This window comes from Pelodiscus sinensis, chromosome 1 (genome assembly GCF_049634645.1).
Source record: "Pelodiscus sinensis isolate JC-2024 chromosome 1, ASM4963464v1, whole genome shotgun sequence".
Classification (NCBI taxonomy): Eukaryota; Metazoa; Chordata; order Testudines; family Trionychidae; genus Pelodiscus; species Pelodiscus sinensis.
The window spans coordinates 106,340,233-106,360,160 of NC_134711.1; the positions used below are offsets into that span (position 1 = coordinate 106,340,233).

At 40.6% G+C, this 19,928-nt stretch overlaps 1 protein-coding gene across 4 annotated transcripts in view; it reads left to right on the forward strand.

Annotated features, from left to right (window-relative positions):
* DENND5B (DENN domain containing 5B) overlaps positions 1–19,928 on the forward strand; it is a 189,130-nt gene that overhangs the window by 130,063 nt on the left and 39,139 nt on the right. For 3 of the 4 annotated variants that reach the window (XM_075940597.1, XM_075940572.1, XM_075940579.1), the window contains 4 exons: positions 10,494–10,587; positions 13,998–14,129; positions 15,078–15,230; positions 15,704–15,782. In XM_075940597.1, the coding sequence (XP_075796712.1) occupies positions 10,494–10,587; positions 13,998–14,129; positions 15,078–15,230; positions 15,704–15,782 (458 nt within the window). Of the gene's footprint in view, positions 1–10,493; positions 10,588–11,901; positions 12,015–13,997; positions 14,130–15,077; positions 15,231–15,703; positions 15,783–19,928 lie in introns of all 4 variants that reach the window. The other variant, XM_075940587.1, reaches the window with a different exon arrangement.

A 19,928-nucleotide genomic window follows, 5' to 3' on the forward strand; every position in this document is an offset into this window, starting at 1 on the left:
CATCTTTTCTCTTCTAGTTTTATTCTACCCGGTCACTCCTCGTACAACCACTTCCTGCTGATTTCATACTCCTATTGCTCTCTCCTGTTTTCTCTCCTGCTTTGTGTGCCCTTTCTGTAACAATCCAAGACAGAGGGGTGATCCAGAAGTTTGATGACAGGCCTGGGAATTGGGATTTTTTTTGTTTGGTTGGGTGTTTTTGGTTTTGCTTTTTTGTTATCAGTATCAGCTTTGTCATCGTCTCACTAACGTGGTGCTTCAATTTCCCCACCTTCCTAAGGAAATAGTCTTCATTTTGGTTTTTCTTAAACTAAGTTGTGTAAGTCTATTCAGGCAGGGACCATGTATTCTGTATATCATTGAGTGCCCAAAGAAAAATTGTTTCCTTGGCTTCCCTTTCCACATGTTAATAGCCACTTTAGGACTGGCTGCTTTTATATGGCCTCTTTTAAGTGACCACCTAAACGGCCACACTGTTGTTCTTCATCTTTGCACCATACCTAAGTAAAAGGCTATGATGAGCCAGCAGGCTGAAATATAAGTCTCATGTAACCCCCACAAATAATAAAAGAACCCATTTTTCTACTTGAATTGTAAATAATAGCATTTATTTAAGAAGTATGTTACTCTTGTCACTGCTCCATCTTCGTAGGTAACAGGAATGCTCTATATCAGTTGTCTGCCGGGGCATTTATGTGCGCCCGCCAAATGATCTGGGCCAGCCCTGCCCCAGGTTTACGGAGCATGCGCGGTGCTGGCCCCAAGCACGCGGCACATGGGTGGCCCCTGCCCACATTGCGCAGCACGTGGGCGGCTCTAAAAGGTTGAAGACCACTGCTCTATATTAATGATGTGCTTAAATGTTTTTCAGTAAGAGCAGTATTTGGCTCACTCTGACTCTATGTAACTGACAGTGAATCAGGGGTGGCAACTGGATGGTTTAGAGGACTCAAAACCCAATATTTGAGCCTTTTACTTTTTTGCTCCCATGGCCAACCCCAATCCAAGGGCATAAGAATGAAATGGCACCCCTTGAACTGTTCTTTGAGAAATGGCTATCTCTGCATTAATAAAATAGCTTGTAAAATATTGTGCATGAAGAACTCAAGTTGACAAGAAAAATGTGCATCCTCAGTGCCCCACGGTGCCATTTATTTATTTATGTCTATTTTCTGTGTGTAATGTTTGTCACCTTAAAGGCATTGAGCCCTGCACTGAGGAGTCTGCAGTCCAAACACCACAGGGGAGAAATGGTTTAGTACTGAGTCCAAGAGAAAAACTGCACCTGTAAAATTGTCATCACCAATTCCTGCAGCACTAGGTGGTTTTATATATCATTCCACCAAATCACTTGCACTTACATAATCTGACAAGTGAAAAATGGAATCGTTGTAAGTTGTCTTATGTAGCTTTTTCTCCATGTTTAAAAGATCTCCTCCTGTTATTACTAAAGCAATAAAGTCTCAAAAAAAATCTGTTCTACCCTGTAAGAAACCTTGGCTCCTATTATCCCCTAGAGTGAAATATAGAAATCTGCTACAGAATTCTAGCACAGAACACACCTCATGCCCCAAATTCTCTCCAGAACTGTATATTGTAAAGTACTGATCTTGGTTTTGACACTCCATTTAATCTGTTCAATGCCACTTTGATTTGGTGGCTACTAGAGCTTTTGTTCTATTTATTAACATTCTAACTCCTGTAGAAGGAAATAATAGCTCAAAAGTGTTTGCATATAAATTACACACACATGCTGTCTCTTAGGGGGAGTGTGCTTACTCCACACCTCCATTTGTTTGAAAGCTGTAAAATTTCCTTGTGAGTGAAGGGTACAAAAGCCGGAGAAGCTGATGGATGGTCATCAATTTATGGCACATAATGCTGGTTACAAAAGATCAAGCTATTTCATGCACTCTCCTGGGAATGTTTAAACCTAAAAAGCAATTTACCTTGCAGCTGCTCTTTGTGGAAGTCTATCTTCTGTGCTGTAGGTGAATGGTTTTTCTTTTCTCCTTCCCTTCTGTGTTAGTGTGTCCATCTTAGTGGTGATGAGAGGGGGCTGTTGACTAAATGAACACATAACCTGATGACATCAAATGCAGCCGCTCCATGTTCTTCTGCCCTTATTGGTGCATCATAGATGCTACAGCATGTGCTGTCAATAGAAATCATAAACTGTATCCCCTCTTCATTTTCTGAAAAGGAAAAATATGTAGTATTGAAGTTTAGTCCTTACATATGTGACAGAGCTTTTTAAGTACAGACAGTCCCCGGGTTACGTACAAGATAGGGACTGTAGGTTTGTTCTCAAGTTGAATTTGTATGTAAGTCGGAACTGGTACATATTATAGGGGAAACTCTAGCCAAACATTTCTCCAGAGCTCAGTTTTATTCTCCCACACCTCACTTCCCTCAGTCCTTTATTCTCAAGCTGAGGTGTCTGCTGAGAAAAACCGCTCCGCGTCTCCCTGGTCTGCTGGGGAGGGGGAGGGCACTAGCTTCGCGTCTCCCTGGTCTGCTGGGGGGAAGCAGCTAGTGCAGGGTTGCCTTACCCTGTTTGTAATTAGGGATCCGATGTAAGTCGGATCCATGTAACCCGGGGACTGCCTGTATACTGTTCTTAGGACCAACCACCTTGACACTGACTTTCATGCTATTATATTATGGAAATTAACCACTTCAGATGTGATGTTTTGTAAAATGGGCATTGTTAATCCCTTCCCACCATGCACATAATCCTATCTTAAAGTACCAAATAGTAATTTATGTTTTACTTACCAGGTTTCCTTGTCAATAGACTTCTTTTCAGGGGCTTGCTCTTATGATTCCCCATGTTTGAGTGGAAGAAACTTTTTTTTCTCTGGCCTCTCCTCTAAAATGAGTACATCCTTCATGAATACTGTGGAAGTGAAATGACAGGTGCATTCTATGGTGACCTATTGTTCCCTACTCACATTTTCCACCTGTTCCAGGGCACTCTAAAGGATGGTCCTCAGAAATTAGTGGCAGCATTTTCTTCTTTCTGAGAAATAAATAAAATAGATCACGCCTAGATACACTGTCCTCATACTTTATGTAAAAAGAAAAATTAATTTTAAAATCTGATTTCTGTCATTAAATATTAAAACAGTTTAATTTTTCAAATACTGAGATTCCATGCCAGACTTGTGTGGTCTATCAGGGCTCCCCATGCCCCCCCCCCCCCCCCCCCGGCACTCTGAGTGCAGACAAATACGCATGCACGTATGTTACTTTCCAGGACACGAGGATCAAATCATCACCTTGAAAAAAGTAATTTTTATTAACAAACAAAAGATATACTTGATAAAGCATACTTGGTTGCTAGGCATACAGAGCAACTAAGTAAAACAAAATACAGCGAAAATCTCTGTGAACAACTCATAGATAGTGAATGGGGGAGGGAAGGCATGGATTCACACAGAGAAATTTAAACCAAACAACCAAAATAAAAGAAAAATACCCTGATCATGACTAGATACACTTTTCCTTCTACTCATAATACATACTGATCTGTACTTAAAGGTTCAGTTCACTCCAATGTCCAATATTTATTATAGGCATGGTAATTCTAAACCCTGCATCTGCTCTTTGCAGCCCTTTCCTTAGAACCAACACCCCCCCGCCACACGCACACACGAAGGAAGAGCAGACCAGGTATCTAGATCCAATCCAAATTTCAGCATTGTATTCCCATTGGTTCTTCTGGCCCCCTGCCAACACCCTTGCTAGCTACCTGAGTTTAACCCCTTAATCACTGGGTGCTGGCCCGCGCTCCATCACATGGCCCAAGAAGGAAAAAAGGGTTTAAATGTTCTAAAAGTTCTTCATCTTGCCTGCTTATCTCCTGTAAAAGCTTCACACAATATTCCAACCAACTTTCCCCTGGAGATTCAAAGTCCCAGTGGGATGCTCATACTCTTTTCCCTTTCCTCCCTCATTAGTTATCAAGCTAGCATGAGTTTGCATGGCAGTATAGCTGTGGAAGTGTGGTAATGGCACTAGAGGCATAGATGAGCACATATCATTTGATTTCAGGTGGGTTTGTACTCTGCACAGCCAGCCAGGCCTCTGTGACGGGTGCAACAGCTATTTAAACTCCTGGTGGTTTGAGAGCTCACATTACTCTGCACATAAGAAGTAATTAATACAAATTATTTCCATCCTATTTTGTTTCTTGTGGGTTTTTCCCTGTTTTATTTTATTTTCATTTTTATTTATTAATTTTTGCTGAAGATCATCTTTGTGTAAAATTGTCAGTTATGTAAACTGTCTTAATCTTTCGAAAAGAGTGGTGACTTACTATAATCACAAGATGGTGTATTTTGATATTTCTGTAAAGATGCTTGTGTTACTAATGTACTCTTCTTTGAAAAAGGCATTAGCAATTGCTTCTCACCACTAGATCATTGGTTAAAATCCAGTCCAGGCTTGGAGCAATGGAAAGCCTTTTTGCAACTGTTGGAAGGCCTTCCCAATGCCAGTGCACTGGTGACAATATCACACCAAGCACCATTTATTGTTTGGAGACAAAGTGCATGAGGTAATATCTTTTGTTGGGCCAAATTTGATTGGTGGGGGGAGACAAGCGGGCAGAAAAGGCAACAAAAAATATGAGGGCTACTGAACACATTCCATATGAGGAGAGATTAAAAAGACTAAGCCTTTTCAGTTTGAAAAAGAGATGCTTTAGGGAGAGATGACAGATCTATAAAATCTTGAATGACATGGAAAAATTGAATAAGAGTGTTATTTTCTCCTTCAAATAACACAATTAAATCAATAGGCAGCTGACTTCAAACAAAAGAAATTATTCATTCCCTCTGAAGCACCTGGCATTCACTACAGTCAGAAGACAGGATACTGGGCTAGATGGACCTTTGATCTGACCCAATATGGTCATACTGATGTTCTTACATAAAAACCAGAGCCAAGATAGTCTGGGAGTTCTGAAGGGGTGGGAGGGGTCTGTGTCTCTTTCTCCACAGAGTTAATAACCAAGTAAGAATATATATTAAAAATATAAATGATAGTGTTCCTCAGGTGACTTGCCACAAGATGTCGGAACATGGTATGAGAGCTGAGTGGGTCTAATATATTTCTGTTTTATATAGGAATTAGGTACAGGGCTCCTGAGAGCTAACTGCTGAATTATCTGCTAGAAAACTAGAGTTTTCAAGTGCCTAAATAGCCCCAAGATTAATGGCTAAAGGTAAGGGGGGTGGGGGTGGGGGTGGGGGTGAGGGTGTGTATGCACGCACAAACACCCAAGCAAATAGACATTCCAATTATTCTAGAAAACATTGACTCTTATTCTAGAAGAGTGTTCACACCATTTAGGGAAAATGGAAGGGTGTACTTGCATACCTCTTTTCACTCACACTGCAAGAAGATAGTGTGCTTAGATGGCTAAAGGCTTCTACACACTACTGCTTATGTCTCTTGGTTTTCAATAAGCCACTGCTTTGAGGGATGTAAGTTGAACTGACATGAGTACCAGTGTAAACCACCATCCTAGCTACCATTTCTCATGGAAGTGATTTTATACTGAAAGGCAAGCTCTCTCCCATCAGCAGAGAGCGTATTCACCATACACACTATAACTGTGCTACTGTAACGCAGCTAACGTAGACTGGGCCTTGGTAAAGGCTGTCTTTACAACTAAAAAGCCAGGATTAAATATCTTAAAATAATAACTTAAAAATGCAGAGAAAACAATTTGTAAAGTCTACATACAGTTCCTATCTGGTTGCAAGGCATTGTGTTTCATGCTGTGTTAGTTCTGCAATAGCTGCTTATCTGGGAAGTTAAGTCTAGTGATGTTCAGATAGAACTACCTGTTAGTAAGATGTCTAGTGAAGCATTTGCCAAGCTAACTGATGAGCCATTAAGAATATAAACAGGTAAATTTAATAAATAAGTATATAAAATTATATTATTGTACAAAGTAGTTTTAAGCACTGTATCTCTAGGGTTGCCAGGTGTCTGGTTTTGAACCGGACAGTCCAGTATTTGAGCTCTCTGTTCGGGAAACAAATTGAGGAAAACATAAATGTCCGATATTTTCTAAATAAGATGTAATGTAGATTGTGATGTAATGTCAAGTGTGTCTGGTATTATTGTTGAAACCATCTGGCAAGCCTATGCATCTCAGTTCTTCTGATTAAGTTGTAAGGACTTGGTTTCAAAAAGAACAGTTGCATGCTGTTTTTCTGTTTTCTGCATTGATATTATTAACTCACTATCCTTGGCTGAACTTAGCCTCTCTGGGCATTGATTAATCTGTTCAAAGTTTAAAGATTTGTAAAATGTATGATGCGCATTACAAGAGTTTTGCAAGATTATATTGATTTATTGTCAGTAAAAGTTCAGTGTGGTTGCTAGCCAGAAGTACATTTAGGAAGTTACCCATAAAGTATAGAACAGTGTTTGTTCCTTGGTCTTAAAGTTTAAGAAACACCAAACAATAATGTTTTTAAATGGGAACACCAAGGATTTTTGTTGGGGGGCGGGAGGGGAGAGGGAGAGGAAGCTTGCCCCTTTTAAGGACAGCCATTTGAACTCTGTTCTCTCCGTGTATGGTGACCATATTTTCTGAACCAAAATTAGGGACACATTACCTACATTCCTTGACTTCTGTTTACTATGCCACGACTCTCGGGGTCAAGAAGTAACCACCTCTAAGAATTTTTCCCACCATCCTCCTACCCATAGGGGATGAGTTTGGCCCCCAACAAACCTCCTCTCCTCTGGTGTTGGTCTGTCCCCTGCAGGTGTCTGCCCTTCTGCTTCACCCTCAGAATCCCCTGGCACCTGCACCTTCCCTTATTCCTGCACCCTCCTGGTGCTTCTTCCTTCCTCACTGTCCCCTTGCCCTCTTTCTCCCTGATGCCCATCCCCATACCACTCTCTGCCCCAGTTCCTCTTATGCCCCTCCGTGCCCTCACACATGACTTGTTCCATCCCCGCCTTCCTCATGCCCACCCCTCCTTTCAACCCTTCTTCCTGCACCTCCCCCCCCCTTTGCTTCCTCTTGCTCCCAATGCCCTAATTTGCTTCAAGCCCCTCCCCCACCTTTTACCTTCCAGTTTGTGGGGCTGGAGTCTCTGGTTGGGCCCCAGCTGCCCCCAAAGGCCCGGACCCAGCTGCTTCCAAGGCAGGACCACTTGCTGGGCCTGGAGCTGGGCTGTCCGTGGTGCTAAAGTTAGTGCCGCATTCCAGTCCCCACACTAGCTTTGGCTCCCATAAGGAGTAGGGGAGGGGAGAAAGCCCCCACCCTCCCAGATTTGGCTTTTGGAGTGCAGCACAGTGAGCGGGTCCATGCACTGCCACTCCCCCAGCAGAGTGGGAAGGAGCAGAGGGAGAAAGGGCTGTTCATAGAGCGCACTGGCAGAGCCCGAACTTACCCCGCTCTGTAGAGCTCCAGCCAAGCTGTGTGCAGTTCCCGCCGGGACTCGGGTGGCAGCTCCCAAGAGTGGCTCACCTTTTCAAACCAGTGCCCATCCTCCCTCAGCAGCAATGGCAGCCGCCTGTGGATGGAGGCGGCCGGGCTGGTGGCACATGGCAGAGGCTGTCCCGGAGCAGCAGGGAAGGGCCATGCGGTGGTGGGAAGGGCTTTCCGGACAGCAGCGCATGCTGTATGGGAGCTCAGAGCTCTGAACAGTGTTCACCACCGACAGCAGCCCTGGCTGCCCACGCAAAGCTCCAAGGGAGCTGCTTACGTGCTGGGTGGAGGCGGGGAGTTGCTGCTGCGCTGCGCTAGCACTGGGTGTCTAAATCCGGGACTGTTCCAGAAAAAAAGGGACAAATGGTCACTGTGTGCCGCGGAACACAGTTTAAGAAATGCTGGTATAGAAGCTTTCTTTTGTCTTAACCGTGTGGTTTTTCTTTAGTGTTTAAAGGAAAAGAATGAATTACCTCTTTCTTCGCCTCCCCCCTCCAAAAATGGATAGAATATACTGGGTTAAAAACTAGCATTATTCATAATTGTCTCTGTATATAAATGTAAAGAATTGCTTCAACGTGAGATGCTCATTTAATAATATTATATATATTGTCTTACTCTCAGGGATCTTTTCAGTGAGTGATTGACTTGTCTTTAATAGCTGCCTTAACTGAAAGTATGTTTAATCTGCATTTATAAATTGATGCAGTAATCAATTTTTTTTCCCCATTGCTAAAAAACCAAGTGGGTTTCAAAGATTTTAGATGCACAAGAATTGTGTGGTATCAAGAGAGAACTGCATAACTACTTGAACTGGTAAAACTCTTGGGGGCGGGGGGTATTTACTATTTTTTTGTTCTGTATTTTGAACGGTGTCTAGCACAGCAAAGTCTGATGCTCACCCATGACTGGTACTACTTAGCACTGCTGCAATACAAATAATTAATAGTAATAGGTTGCAAAGAGAGAAACCTGTAAGGTGTTTCCACTGAGTCTGTAACACACTTTGGAGTAAAAGAATGCTTTTACAGTTGTCCTCTGGATCTAGAATCTAAGGATTTTAAGATTCAGTTCTGGGAACAGTACTGGATAGCTACTTTTAGATAAGAGTATTCTACTGGATATGAAGGAAAACATAATATAATTTTTCCAGGCACTCTAAAAATCTGAAATAAGATTGTACATAGTGTATACAATCCTAAATATTTGGAGTAAAACTAATTACGCTAAATATTTTTGTTAGTATTCTTGATTACTCCTAGTACCCTGAAGAAATCACACAATCACATGTCATATTCAGGACAGACCATTGCTACCAGTTTGATAGCAAATATTGCCACTCTTTATAGCATTTGAATTAGTTGTGCACCCATCTTGTTGTAATTGCATCTGGACCACATTTTCCTAGTTTGGTTACGAGATTATCAAGTAGGACCATATCAGAAACTTTACTATCTACTATGCCGGTAACCCTGTCAAACTATGAAACTTAGTTTGGTTTAAGTATCAGAGGAGTAGCCATGTTAGTCTGAATCTGCAAAAGCAGAGAGGAGTCCTGTGACACCTTATAGACTAACTGAAGTGTAGGAGCATAAGCTTTCGTGGGCAAAGACCCACTTCGTGACATGCATCTGACGAAGTGGGTCTTTGCCCACGAGAGCTTATGCTCCTACACTTCAGTTAGTCTATAAGGTGCCACAGGACTCCTCACCGCTTTACTTTGGTTTAGTATTGCTTGTTCTTGGGAAATTTTGTGTTGACTATTACTTATCCTTTATGTGCTTATAAATTGTTTGCTCAACTATCTTTTCATATATCAGAGTTAAGCTGATCTCTCTGGGTCTCTCTGGGTCTTCTCTTTGAAGTTAGGTACCATGTCTGTTCTTCACCTGTCCTCTGAGGCCTTTAAAGAATTAATCAAATAATGAAGTTCTAATTAACTTGTAATATTACTTTGGCCCACTGCTGGTTTTTTCTTGTATTTCCTTTCATTGGTTTGAGGAAATGCACAATATTGGTGCCAGGAAGAGGGTGTGAGTTCACGTAGTTCTGTAAAGGAGTGCATGGCCCTGGAACAACCCTTACTCCACTCCGGCCTTGCCCCCATACCACTTCTGCCCCTGTCCGTGCCCCTCCTTTTCCCATCCTGGCTCTACCCCTTGAAGCTTCCCCCTGAAGTATGGACCACCTGCAAAGCACAGGGCCTGAGGCAACTGTCCTATGGGCAGGACTACTCTGCCTGTAGGTAATAGTAATGGTCAGTTTTTGTTGACTAGCTAGCAAATGCTAGCCAGTAAGAAGGAATACTGACTGCTGTAAATCATTATGTAAATTGCTACATACCAGTGTATTTTATTTATTTTCTGCAGTAGAAGTGTCACCAAGGAAGGTGTTGCTAATGACACTCCTGGTCACTGTTTTTTAAAATAGAAATGAACCAACAAATCTTCACCACATCCAACTCAATGAGCTGTATTGTAGAATCTTTTCCCTTCCTCTCTCAACTTTAAATTCAGGCAGCAATAACATAATTTGCTGGTGTGCTTCATACAATATTACATAATACTTGTATTCAAGTTGGCATGTAAAGGTTGTTCAAACATACATAAGGAGAGGTAGTATGAAATTACCCTCGTGACAGTGTTGACAAATAAGTTATTTACAAAGAAGTGGTATACAAATTGAATGTTAAAAAATGTTGGAAAAAATTGTTGAAGTAAGTAAATCTATTTCTGTACGCTTTGGTTTATATATCCTAATCTGTACACAGTCATAAGCTGGTCACTAGTAACTTGTGATGTGTTGCATGAGACCTTGGCAAGCATTTGGCATCCTGTTGTTTCCTTGGTGCTTGCTGGTTTCTCATCTACCATGAAGTCTTCCCTTCAGGGCAGCCTGAAATTCATCATCACAAATACTTATTGCAGTTCACAAATTTTTATGCATGTGTGCTCCTGAAAAGGATGATTCCTGAAGGCTTACTGAAATCACTGACATAAGCTCTCTCTTCTGTCAAATTACATCATTTTAGTCGGTGGGCTAATCGAAGTGCCACAGCACAGCGCAGGAAAGATCGCCTTAGACAACATTCAGAACATATTGGACTGGACAATGATTTAAGAGAGGTAGGTGACATCTGCAGGGGACTTCGGTCAAAGATCATAGACCTAATCAAAGTGTATTTTGCTGCCTCCAACATTTTGGAATCATAAGGTTTTCATTCACCTTTGTGGCCATTAAATGATGTATCTATCAGTTTATTTATAGTATGTAATTTTAATATATTCAAAATAGTGTCCATGTGATGTAGAGATTTTGAATTTTCTAAACTGAAGAACTATAAAGCAGTGTGTTAATATAGATTGTTACTGTGGCTGAAAAGTTGTGATCACATATATTGAAAAATGCTAATGAAAGGGGGGTAAGACTTGATATTTTACACCAATTTTTCCATCTTAGAACAAATCAGTTTTTAAAATACTGAACTCTGAGGCTCTGCATTGTAATAAAACAGACTGCCATAAACAAACTTTTGCTGATACAGATGCCTGTCGTACAACTGCACTTACACAGGCAGACCCATCTGTGTGGATGGAGTGACAGATTTGGACCAATAAAAAGTATTTGAGTTTCAGATATTATGGTACACGCTGACCATTTGGAGACAAAAAGGAGGATTTAATGTAAGGGTGCTCTTTTGTGTTGCATAGATTAGTAATTTTCACTGGCTAGCCCATTTAAAAGGGAAGTGTTTGTTACTGGTTTTTTGTTTACCCACACATCTGGTAAACATCAATTACTTGGTGCTTCTTTTCCTGTCTCTTCAGTTTCTCCTTTTGATTGTTCCAAAAAACCCCAATTTTCTGCCATGTTTTTCACTGTAACTATAGTTCTTGTGCTATTTTTATCATTAGCAAAAAACGCTCACCAAACCTTTATACTGTTTTGCCATTAGCATTACTAAATAAACTTTATCATTGTTGCCATTAATGATGTAAAGAGTTAACCGGTTGCCTGGTAAACATCAGCCTTACTAGCATACTTACCAGAGTAACCAGTTAACCAGCAGGCTGGCAGGGCTGATGCTTCATGCCTGGCAATAACGTTAGGATTCTACATCCCTAGTTGCCATTTGAAGTTTAAAACCTAATAAGTAAAATCTAATTCTTTAATTGCAATGTTAAACATTCAGTTTCATTAAAACCAAGCAAAACAGCCTTTATAAAAGTTTGTTGCTATTTGTGTTAATGTGACTTTGTAAATATAGTTCTTAATATTGCAATGTGTATATTTCAACATAAAACCCTTTCAGTGCTTCGCCATATATTTATTTTTTCTTTCTTTCTTTTGTGGTTGTTGTTGTGGAACATATGCATGCTTGTTTTGCTTTGTCTCCTCTCTTTCGGGCTTTTCTGCCATTGGTATATCTGCCTCCTCTTAACCATCGGAGGAGCTTTTGATTCGTCAGAACTCAATGGCATTCTGGGAGTGGGATCAAGGGCCACCCCCTCCTGCACGACCTCCTAAAAAATCCTTCTCTGAATGCTGCCTGGTATGTTTTTTTTTGCTGAAAGCTGCTTTGAGAGACTTTACTAGAATAAGGAACCACTGTCTTCAATATCACTTCAAATGCCGTTTTGTAGCACATAAGCACACCCTGTAGTTACTAAAGTGTGGTTATAGTCAGAAAAGCAAAACTGAAAATCAAGTCATGGGATTGCATTTCAATCCTCTGGCTACGTTTATGCTTCTAAAGTTTTTTTTTCCTCACTGCTGTGACTGTCAGCTTAGGATCTCAATTGCAAGTTGCATCCTTCTAGGCTATGATGTTCAGCCACCAGCAAAGACTGCAGTGAAATCTTAGGTTGTGGTGATAGTTGATTGATACTGATCCACAGAGAGACTAGAATCCAACTTGATCTTTATGTAGCAAACTTGTTCTTCTATAGAACTCGCAGAACCAAGAGAGTTAACAGGACTAAAAATGTGTCATTTTATAATACATTAGGACTTGATCTGCAGTAGAATAGAGTAAGGTTATCTAAATGTTTCCAGTCTTCAGACTATGACCACACTTTTATTTTCTTTTTCCCTTTCCCTTTAAAAATAAACTTCTGTCTATCTCTGTTAGCTATTTCCTTTTTGCTGTTTCCATAATGTTTATTACTTTGGCACAAATTAGATGGAACAACTATTGTGAGACTACCAATGGTTGAAAAAAAAACCGCTGTTATTTAAATAGCAACTTCATCGTTGCGTGACACAAGAATAAAAATATTTAAAAGTTTTTGTCCTTTCGCATTTTATTTATGCATAAGAATGTTGTGGATTCCATTAGAGATGATAATAGCCAGACATACATGCTCAGCCCACACCAGAAGTATTGAACAGGCGAGCTGACTTGTCCATATGTGCTCAAGCAATTTTGGTCAACTTACAACAGCACAAGTTTGGATATTGCTTCCATTAAACAAGCTAGTTTAAAGTTATCTCTTTTTCCAGACAGAAAGTTATAGAATGTTGCAGAGACAGCATGCTCCCTGTACATTATGTAGCTCTAAAGTAAGTCCTGCAGCCCAATTAAACTCTGTGAGTATAACTCTCTGAAGAGAGTACCATCCAGTCTACTTGTGGGGCCTTAAGTGCAGAGAGAATTAATGGGTGTGGGAGGCAACAGCTACCTATAGCAGGAGACAGCCATTACAATATGATGATCATATTTCTAAATTATTTTTTCAATAAAATATCAAAGTTGGCAATCCTCAGGCATATTTTAAGTACTTTTTTGGATGAGTTCAACAAAATTTTATTTTAAAAAATGGGTGCCTAAGTTAGGTTCTTCACATTTAAGCACCTACCGTTGAGGCCTATCTTGTATAAATGCTAAGAATATAGCTTTTTCACTTGCATAAAGAGGTGTTGAACACTTCTTTGCGATACCACAGATTTAGATGAACTTCAGGTACTCGAGTTTCATTTTCCAAAATGATTTCCAAAAGTTGAATTTTGTTGAAAACAAATCTAAGAATAAATAAACTCACCAGTGACTAAGCAAGTTTGTCAGTCTTGACGAGAGCCAACGTATCCCACTTTTTTTCCCCTGAGCCAAAGTTCTTTGAAATCTAAGTCCCTTTTCCTTCCTTCACTTGCTTTTCTAGTTTCTTTCAAAAGCATTTTTCATTCAACTCTATACTGTTTTCTTCAGATTATTCAGTTGGTTTTTCATCCCTTTTACTAGTGAAAATCAAATAATGCAAAGAGTTTTTAATGCAGGTTTGGACTTGTATGCTGATGGCTAACTGTAATACAAGCTAATAACACAGTTCACTGGCTAGTTCTGTTTGACGTTTTGACTGCACATATCACATGGGAGAATTTTTTTCTATTGGCCTGTGGAGTGTTAAAATTCTCTACTCTAATGATTTAAAGCTTCAGCTAAATCACAACAGTGCATAGATTTACTAGCTTTGAGCCTTTTTTATACCAGTGCTTGACTGTCAATGGTTAATATTAATGCTAATTCGGTTTCTTTTAGAAATACATGCAGGAGGCAAGAAGTTTGGGGAAAAATTTAAGGCAACCCAAACTCTCAGACCTTTCTCCAGCTGTAATTGCTCAGACAAACTGGAAATTTGTGGAAGGGTTACTAAAAGAATGTCGCATGAAGGTAACTTGTTTAAAAACTTATATTTTCTACTCTCCTATAAGTAGGGTGAAAATGTCTTTGTGGAGGAGTTTCAGGACCGTTCCAATAACAAACTTCCATTAGTTTCATTGGTAGTTTTCTGCCTGGAAGCCTTTCAGAATCAGTCCAGGCACATCTATGCTACATGGAAGACCAATGCTGCTGCTGTCTATCTTCCAAGGGTTTGATTTAGTGGGTGTGGTGTAGACCTACTAAATTGAACTCCATGGGGTGCCCCTATTGGAGCAGGTACTCCTGCTCCTCACGAGGAGTAAGGGAAGCTGATGGCAGTGTTTGCTCCTGTCGACCTTCCGCTGTGTGGCCGGCACAGAAACGCAATGTAAGATGCGTCGACTGGAGTTGCGTGTCTGTCTTCAGCCTTTCCACGCAGCATAAACCTGGCCTTTCTGAGCTGGTCTCCTGGTATTCTAGAGATAGTTGCCAGGCAGTGGCCCCTTTTTCTTGGTATGTCCGGCTCCTAATTCGCATTAAAAGAAATACGTTCCTTTTCCAGACATGTTACAGGGATTTTATGGGATTGGGAATGAGAGAGAAGAGGTAGTCTGCGTGATCACAAACTAGAGAAGAGGTGCCTATGTAAACTCTATTCAAATGAGGTCCACAAACTGACTAGGTTTGGGGATCCTCTATTTAAAAAGTCCTTGCTTACAATATAGAGTTATAATCTGTGTTCACTAGAAAAGTCATCCTGAATAGTTAAAGAAACCGTTTGATGCAAATATATTTGGATGACTCTTTATGTATACATTATTTAGAAATTTACTGAAAATTAATATCCTTTTGACTATAAACATTGTAATCAGAACTGATGTTTCAGTGGCCAGAATTGAAGGGATACTGGATGATTTAAAGCCAGTAGATATACTCTTGAACGTTTACTAATACTCTGTAAATCATGATGTCTTATAGACTAAGCGTATGTTGGTAGAGAAGATGGGTCATGAAGCAGTAGAGCTGGGACATGGAGAGGCCAACATAACAGGTCTAGAGGAAAATACATTGATTGCTAGTCTTTGTGATCTGTTGGAAAGGATCTGGAGCCATGGTCTACAAGTCAAACAGGTTGGTAACTTGGTCAGGAAAAAGCACATCTACACATGCAGATACTAAAATATTTCCTGTAATCCATCCCTTTAAACTACCTTTTGGTGAATCATTTCTAAATAGAGTTGAAAGTATCTAAGCACTTCGGGCAAAGCTGTTCATTTCCTTATGTTTTGTGAGGCTTTCAAGAGAAGTCTTTCCACAAATTGTAATAACAATTTTTTTTTTTCCATCCTAAGGAGGAGTTATGGACTGGGGAGAGAAAAATGGATTCAGGGAAAGCTTCATGATCACAGGAAATGACTTGTTCTGTGAAGTGGTCCTTTCCTGTTCTTGTTGGTTTCATTGCTCAGGAACAAAGAATTCATGCAAAAACCCAAAGTGGCTTCCTGGATCCACTGACCCACCAGTCTCTAATCCAATATCTGTTTTATTTCCTTTGGCTCCTTTCTCATTTATTTTATATGTCTCCTATATGTTCTGTTTTTCAGGGGAAATCTGCATTGTGGTCCCATTTACTTCAGTACCAGGAAAGGGAAGAGAAGCAAGAACATATGGCAGAGTCCCCAGGTGAGTATTCAACAACTTGTTCTTCATACACTGTCAGACTCAACAGTAAGCAATCCCATTTTTAGCCAGACTGAGGCCAGAGCATTTTGTGGTGGCTTTTGTTTTGTGTTGCCAGTATGTCCGTGATACTGACATCATACTGAGTAATTTAAATTCTTTCAAATATTTTACCTCTGTATTGAACAGATGGCTTATGTGCTACAAATGATGTCCTATCTATTATTACCTTCAAAAAAATCATGGGATATGGCATTTTGTTTAGTCTGCTCTATTTTGACTCTGACTAAGCAATATGTTTTCTGAAGCAGTTGATAGAATCATGCAGAAATGTAGAGCTGGAAGGGGACCTGAAGAGGTCAAGTCCAGCCCTTCCACTGAGGCAGGACAAAGTGTACCAAGACCATCTCTAAGAATATTACAGTGCACCAAACGTCAGTTGTGTCCACTTGGGTTTCTTGAAGGTATGAAGCCCAACTTGAGAAGTAGCCAATCTTTCATCAGCCTTGCTGAAATAAACAGAGCTATACACTTTTTTTATTATTATTATCGTCTATAAAATATTTAATGCCTGAAATCCTTTTAGTACAAAATTATGAAATCTGTTGAAACGTCAGTGCAAACTTTGAAGATGCTTTCCTTGCATCAATAACTTGCTAATTATCCTTCCTAACTGAAGATTGTCCTTTCAGCATATTCCGAATGATAAAACTTTAGTCTAAGATCATCAGGCTGTGATAGAACTTATTGCCCAAGGGACTATCAAGTGTTTGACTGAACTTTGAACTGATAGGAGTCAGATTTTAGAGACAATTTCTCAGGCCTTGTCTACACTGGCATGTTTTGTCATCAAAACCTCCCTTTTGGCAACAAAACAGTGAGACTGTTAACACTACAATGCAACTTTGTCAGGGGGGAAAAAACACCTAGTTTTGGCAAAAAAAATTCCACCCCAGTGAGACTTTTGTCTTTTCCCCTCTCTTCATTGTTGACAAAGAGCCAGTGTGGAATCTGCTGTTTGTTTTGTCAAGAGAACTGGCTTCCGCCAATATCCCACAATGCCAGCCCTGATGGCTGTGCTCAGTGTTTTGTGATCTCTGCTGCCCTGGAGGCATGCACCCCTCCCCTTTCAAAGCTCTGAGGAAGTATTTGACAGCTGAGCGAGCTGCTGCATTTGGGAAACAAAGAAAAAACATCATTGGAATGCTTCTGTTCTGATGCAGGGGGAGGGTTGGAGAAAATGTTGTGCTTGTTTGACATTGCTCAGTGCAGGGAGCTCATAGAGCTACAAGAGACTCCCAAGAAGCCCGGGGATCAGTTCTGCCTCTCCACTACATAGCACTGTGGGATACTTACCCACATAGCTTCGCTCTGTCCACAGCGGAACTAGCAATGTGACCATGAAATGTGGACAATCCGAGGCAAAAAAACTGGTTTGACTTATTTTTCACTTTTGGCAATTTTTGCATGTTGACAGCACTTCTGTCGCCAAACCTTCCGAGTATAGAGTTAGCCTCAGAAAGGAGTGATGCACAAAAATCCCTCTGGCCATGTCTACACTATCGATAATATTGAAGCAGCCACGGTTGATAAACCAGAGTTTGAATTAGTGGATCTAGTTGAAGACACACTAATTCAAACTGAGAGGGGCGCTCCAGTTCGTAGTCCTGTTTCTACAAGGAGTAAGGGAAGTCGAAGGGAGTGTGTGTTCCCTTTGACTTCCCACAGAGTGGACAATGCCAAAATGTAAGTTAAGATAACTTTGACTTATGCTGTGCAATTAACGTAGTTATCCCCTAGTGCAGACCAGGGGCCTGAGATCTGGGTATCTGTGGGCGTATAACCAGGAATATTAATCTAGCCTCTTGTATTCAATTGAATTAATTTTTACAGATTTGGTATTCATGCATGTTCATCTAGATCATTTTTCTTCAAAAGAGCAAGGATGGAATTACATGGCATGAAATACAAGAAATCTCAGGCTGGGAGGGAGTGAAGTGAAAGATACATTCAGTAATTCCATATTACAAATCTTCACTCATTGGCCCAGACTCTCAGTTCATGGGAATTTTCTTTTATTTGGCATTCTAAAGCTATTAAGCTACCTCACTGAGATGTAATACATGATTCTATAAATATGGCATTGGACTCCCCTGCACTGCAGCTATTTCTCAACATTGTTTCTCTAAGACTTTCAGCTAAATTAGATGGTCATTTCACGACTTTCCTCAAATTTTTTTCTTTGATGTAGCAGCTGTACCAGGGTACCAGGGTATTTCCAGTTTATGATAACTTCTGAGTTAATGGTGAATTCAGAATTGTGTGTTGGACAGGCATGAAATATTTTACGAAATTCACCGCCGTCAAAGTGGCATATTTACACCAAATAAGTGTGCGATTCTCCCCTCTCCTCTGCAACTGGCTAACCAAGTACAGCATTTTTGAAAGGATTCAAGACTTTCTCGATGCCCCTTTTCAAAGTTCCTGCTGAAATGATGACAAGAATTAGAGATGAATTATATGACTAGAATTAGAGATGACAAGAATTAGAGCACTGCTCAGGTGACAAGTATATATCAATGGATAAAACTGGTCTTTGATTCATTAAAGCTTTGCAATAACCATCTCGTGACCAGGGACATGTTGTCATGCATTGCAAGCTCCAGAAATGAAACATGGTCCTACTGGAGTAACCTGCAAGATTATTGTCTCTTGTCCTCAAACTTGTATTTCATAGAATGCTAGAACTGGAAGGCACTTCAGAGGTTGTCAAGTCCAGTCCCCTGCCTCATGGCAGGATCCAGTACCATCTAGACCATCCCTGATAAAGGTTCATTTAACCTGAAATATCTGAAATATCTCCAGAGATGGAGATTGCACAACCCCCGTAGGCAAATTTATTCTGGTGTGTAACCACCATTACAGTTAGGAAGTTTTTCCTAATGTCCAACCTAAACCTTCCTTGCTGCAATGTAAGCCCATTGCTTCTTGTCCTATCCTTGGAATCCAAGGAGAACAGTTTTTCTCCCTCCTCCTTGTAACACCCTTTTAGATACTTGAAAACTGCTATCATGTCCCCTCTCAATCTTCTCTTTTCCAAACTAAACAAGCCCAGTTCTTCCAGTCTTCCCTCCTAGCTCATGTTCTCTAGACCTTTAATTGTTCTTGTTGCTCTTCTCTGGACCCTCTCCATTTTCTCCACATCTTTCTTGAAATGTGGTGCCCAGAACTGGACACAATACTCCACTTGTGGCCTAATCAGTGCAGAATAGAGCGGAAGAATGACTTCTTGTGTCTTGCTCACAACACTCCTGTTAATGCATCCCAGAACCACGTTTGCTTTTTTTGCAGGAGTATCACACTGTTAATTCATATTTAGTTTATGGTCCCCTGTGACCCCTACATCCCTTTCTGCAGTACTCCTTCCTAGATAGTCACTTCCCAGTCTGTATGTGTGAAACCGACTGTTCCTTCCTAAGTGGAGCACTTTGCATTTCTCCTTATTAAACTTCATCCTATTTACCTCAGACCATTTCTCCAGTTTGTACAGATCATTTTGAATTATGAACCTATCCTCCAAAGCACTTGGAACCCCTCCCAGCTTTGTTTCATCTGCAAATTTAATAATTGTCCGCTTTATGCCAATATCTAAACCATTGATGAAGATATTGAACGGAACTGGTCCCAATACAGACCCCTGCAAAACTCCACCTGTTATGCCCTTCCTGCATGATTGTGACCCATTAATAACTACTCTCTGAGAATGTTATTCAGCCAGTTATGCACCCACCTTATGGTAGCCTCATCTAGGTTGTATTTGCCTAGTTTATTGATAAGAAGGTCATGTGAGACTATGTCAAATGCCTCACTGAAGTCTAGGTATACCATGTCCAACGCTTCTCTCTTCTCCACAAGGCGTGATATCCTATCAAAGAAAGCTATCAGATTGGTTTGAATGTGTTGTTCTTTACAAATCCATGATGGCTGTTACCTATCACCTCATTATCTTCCAGATCTTTGTAGGTCGAGTCCATAATTACTTGCTCCATTAGCTTCCCTGGCACAGAAGTTAAACTGACTGGTCTATGATTTCCTGGGTTGTTCTTTCTTCCCTTTTTATAGATGGGCACTATATTTGCCCTTTTCTGG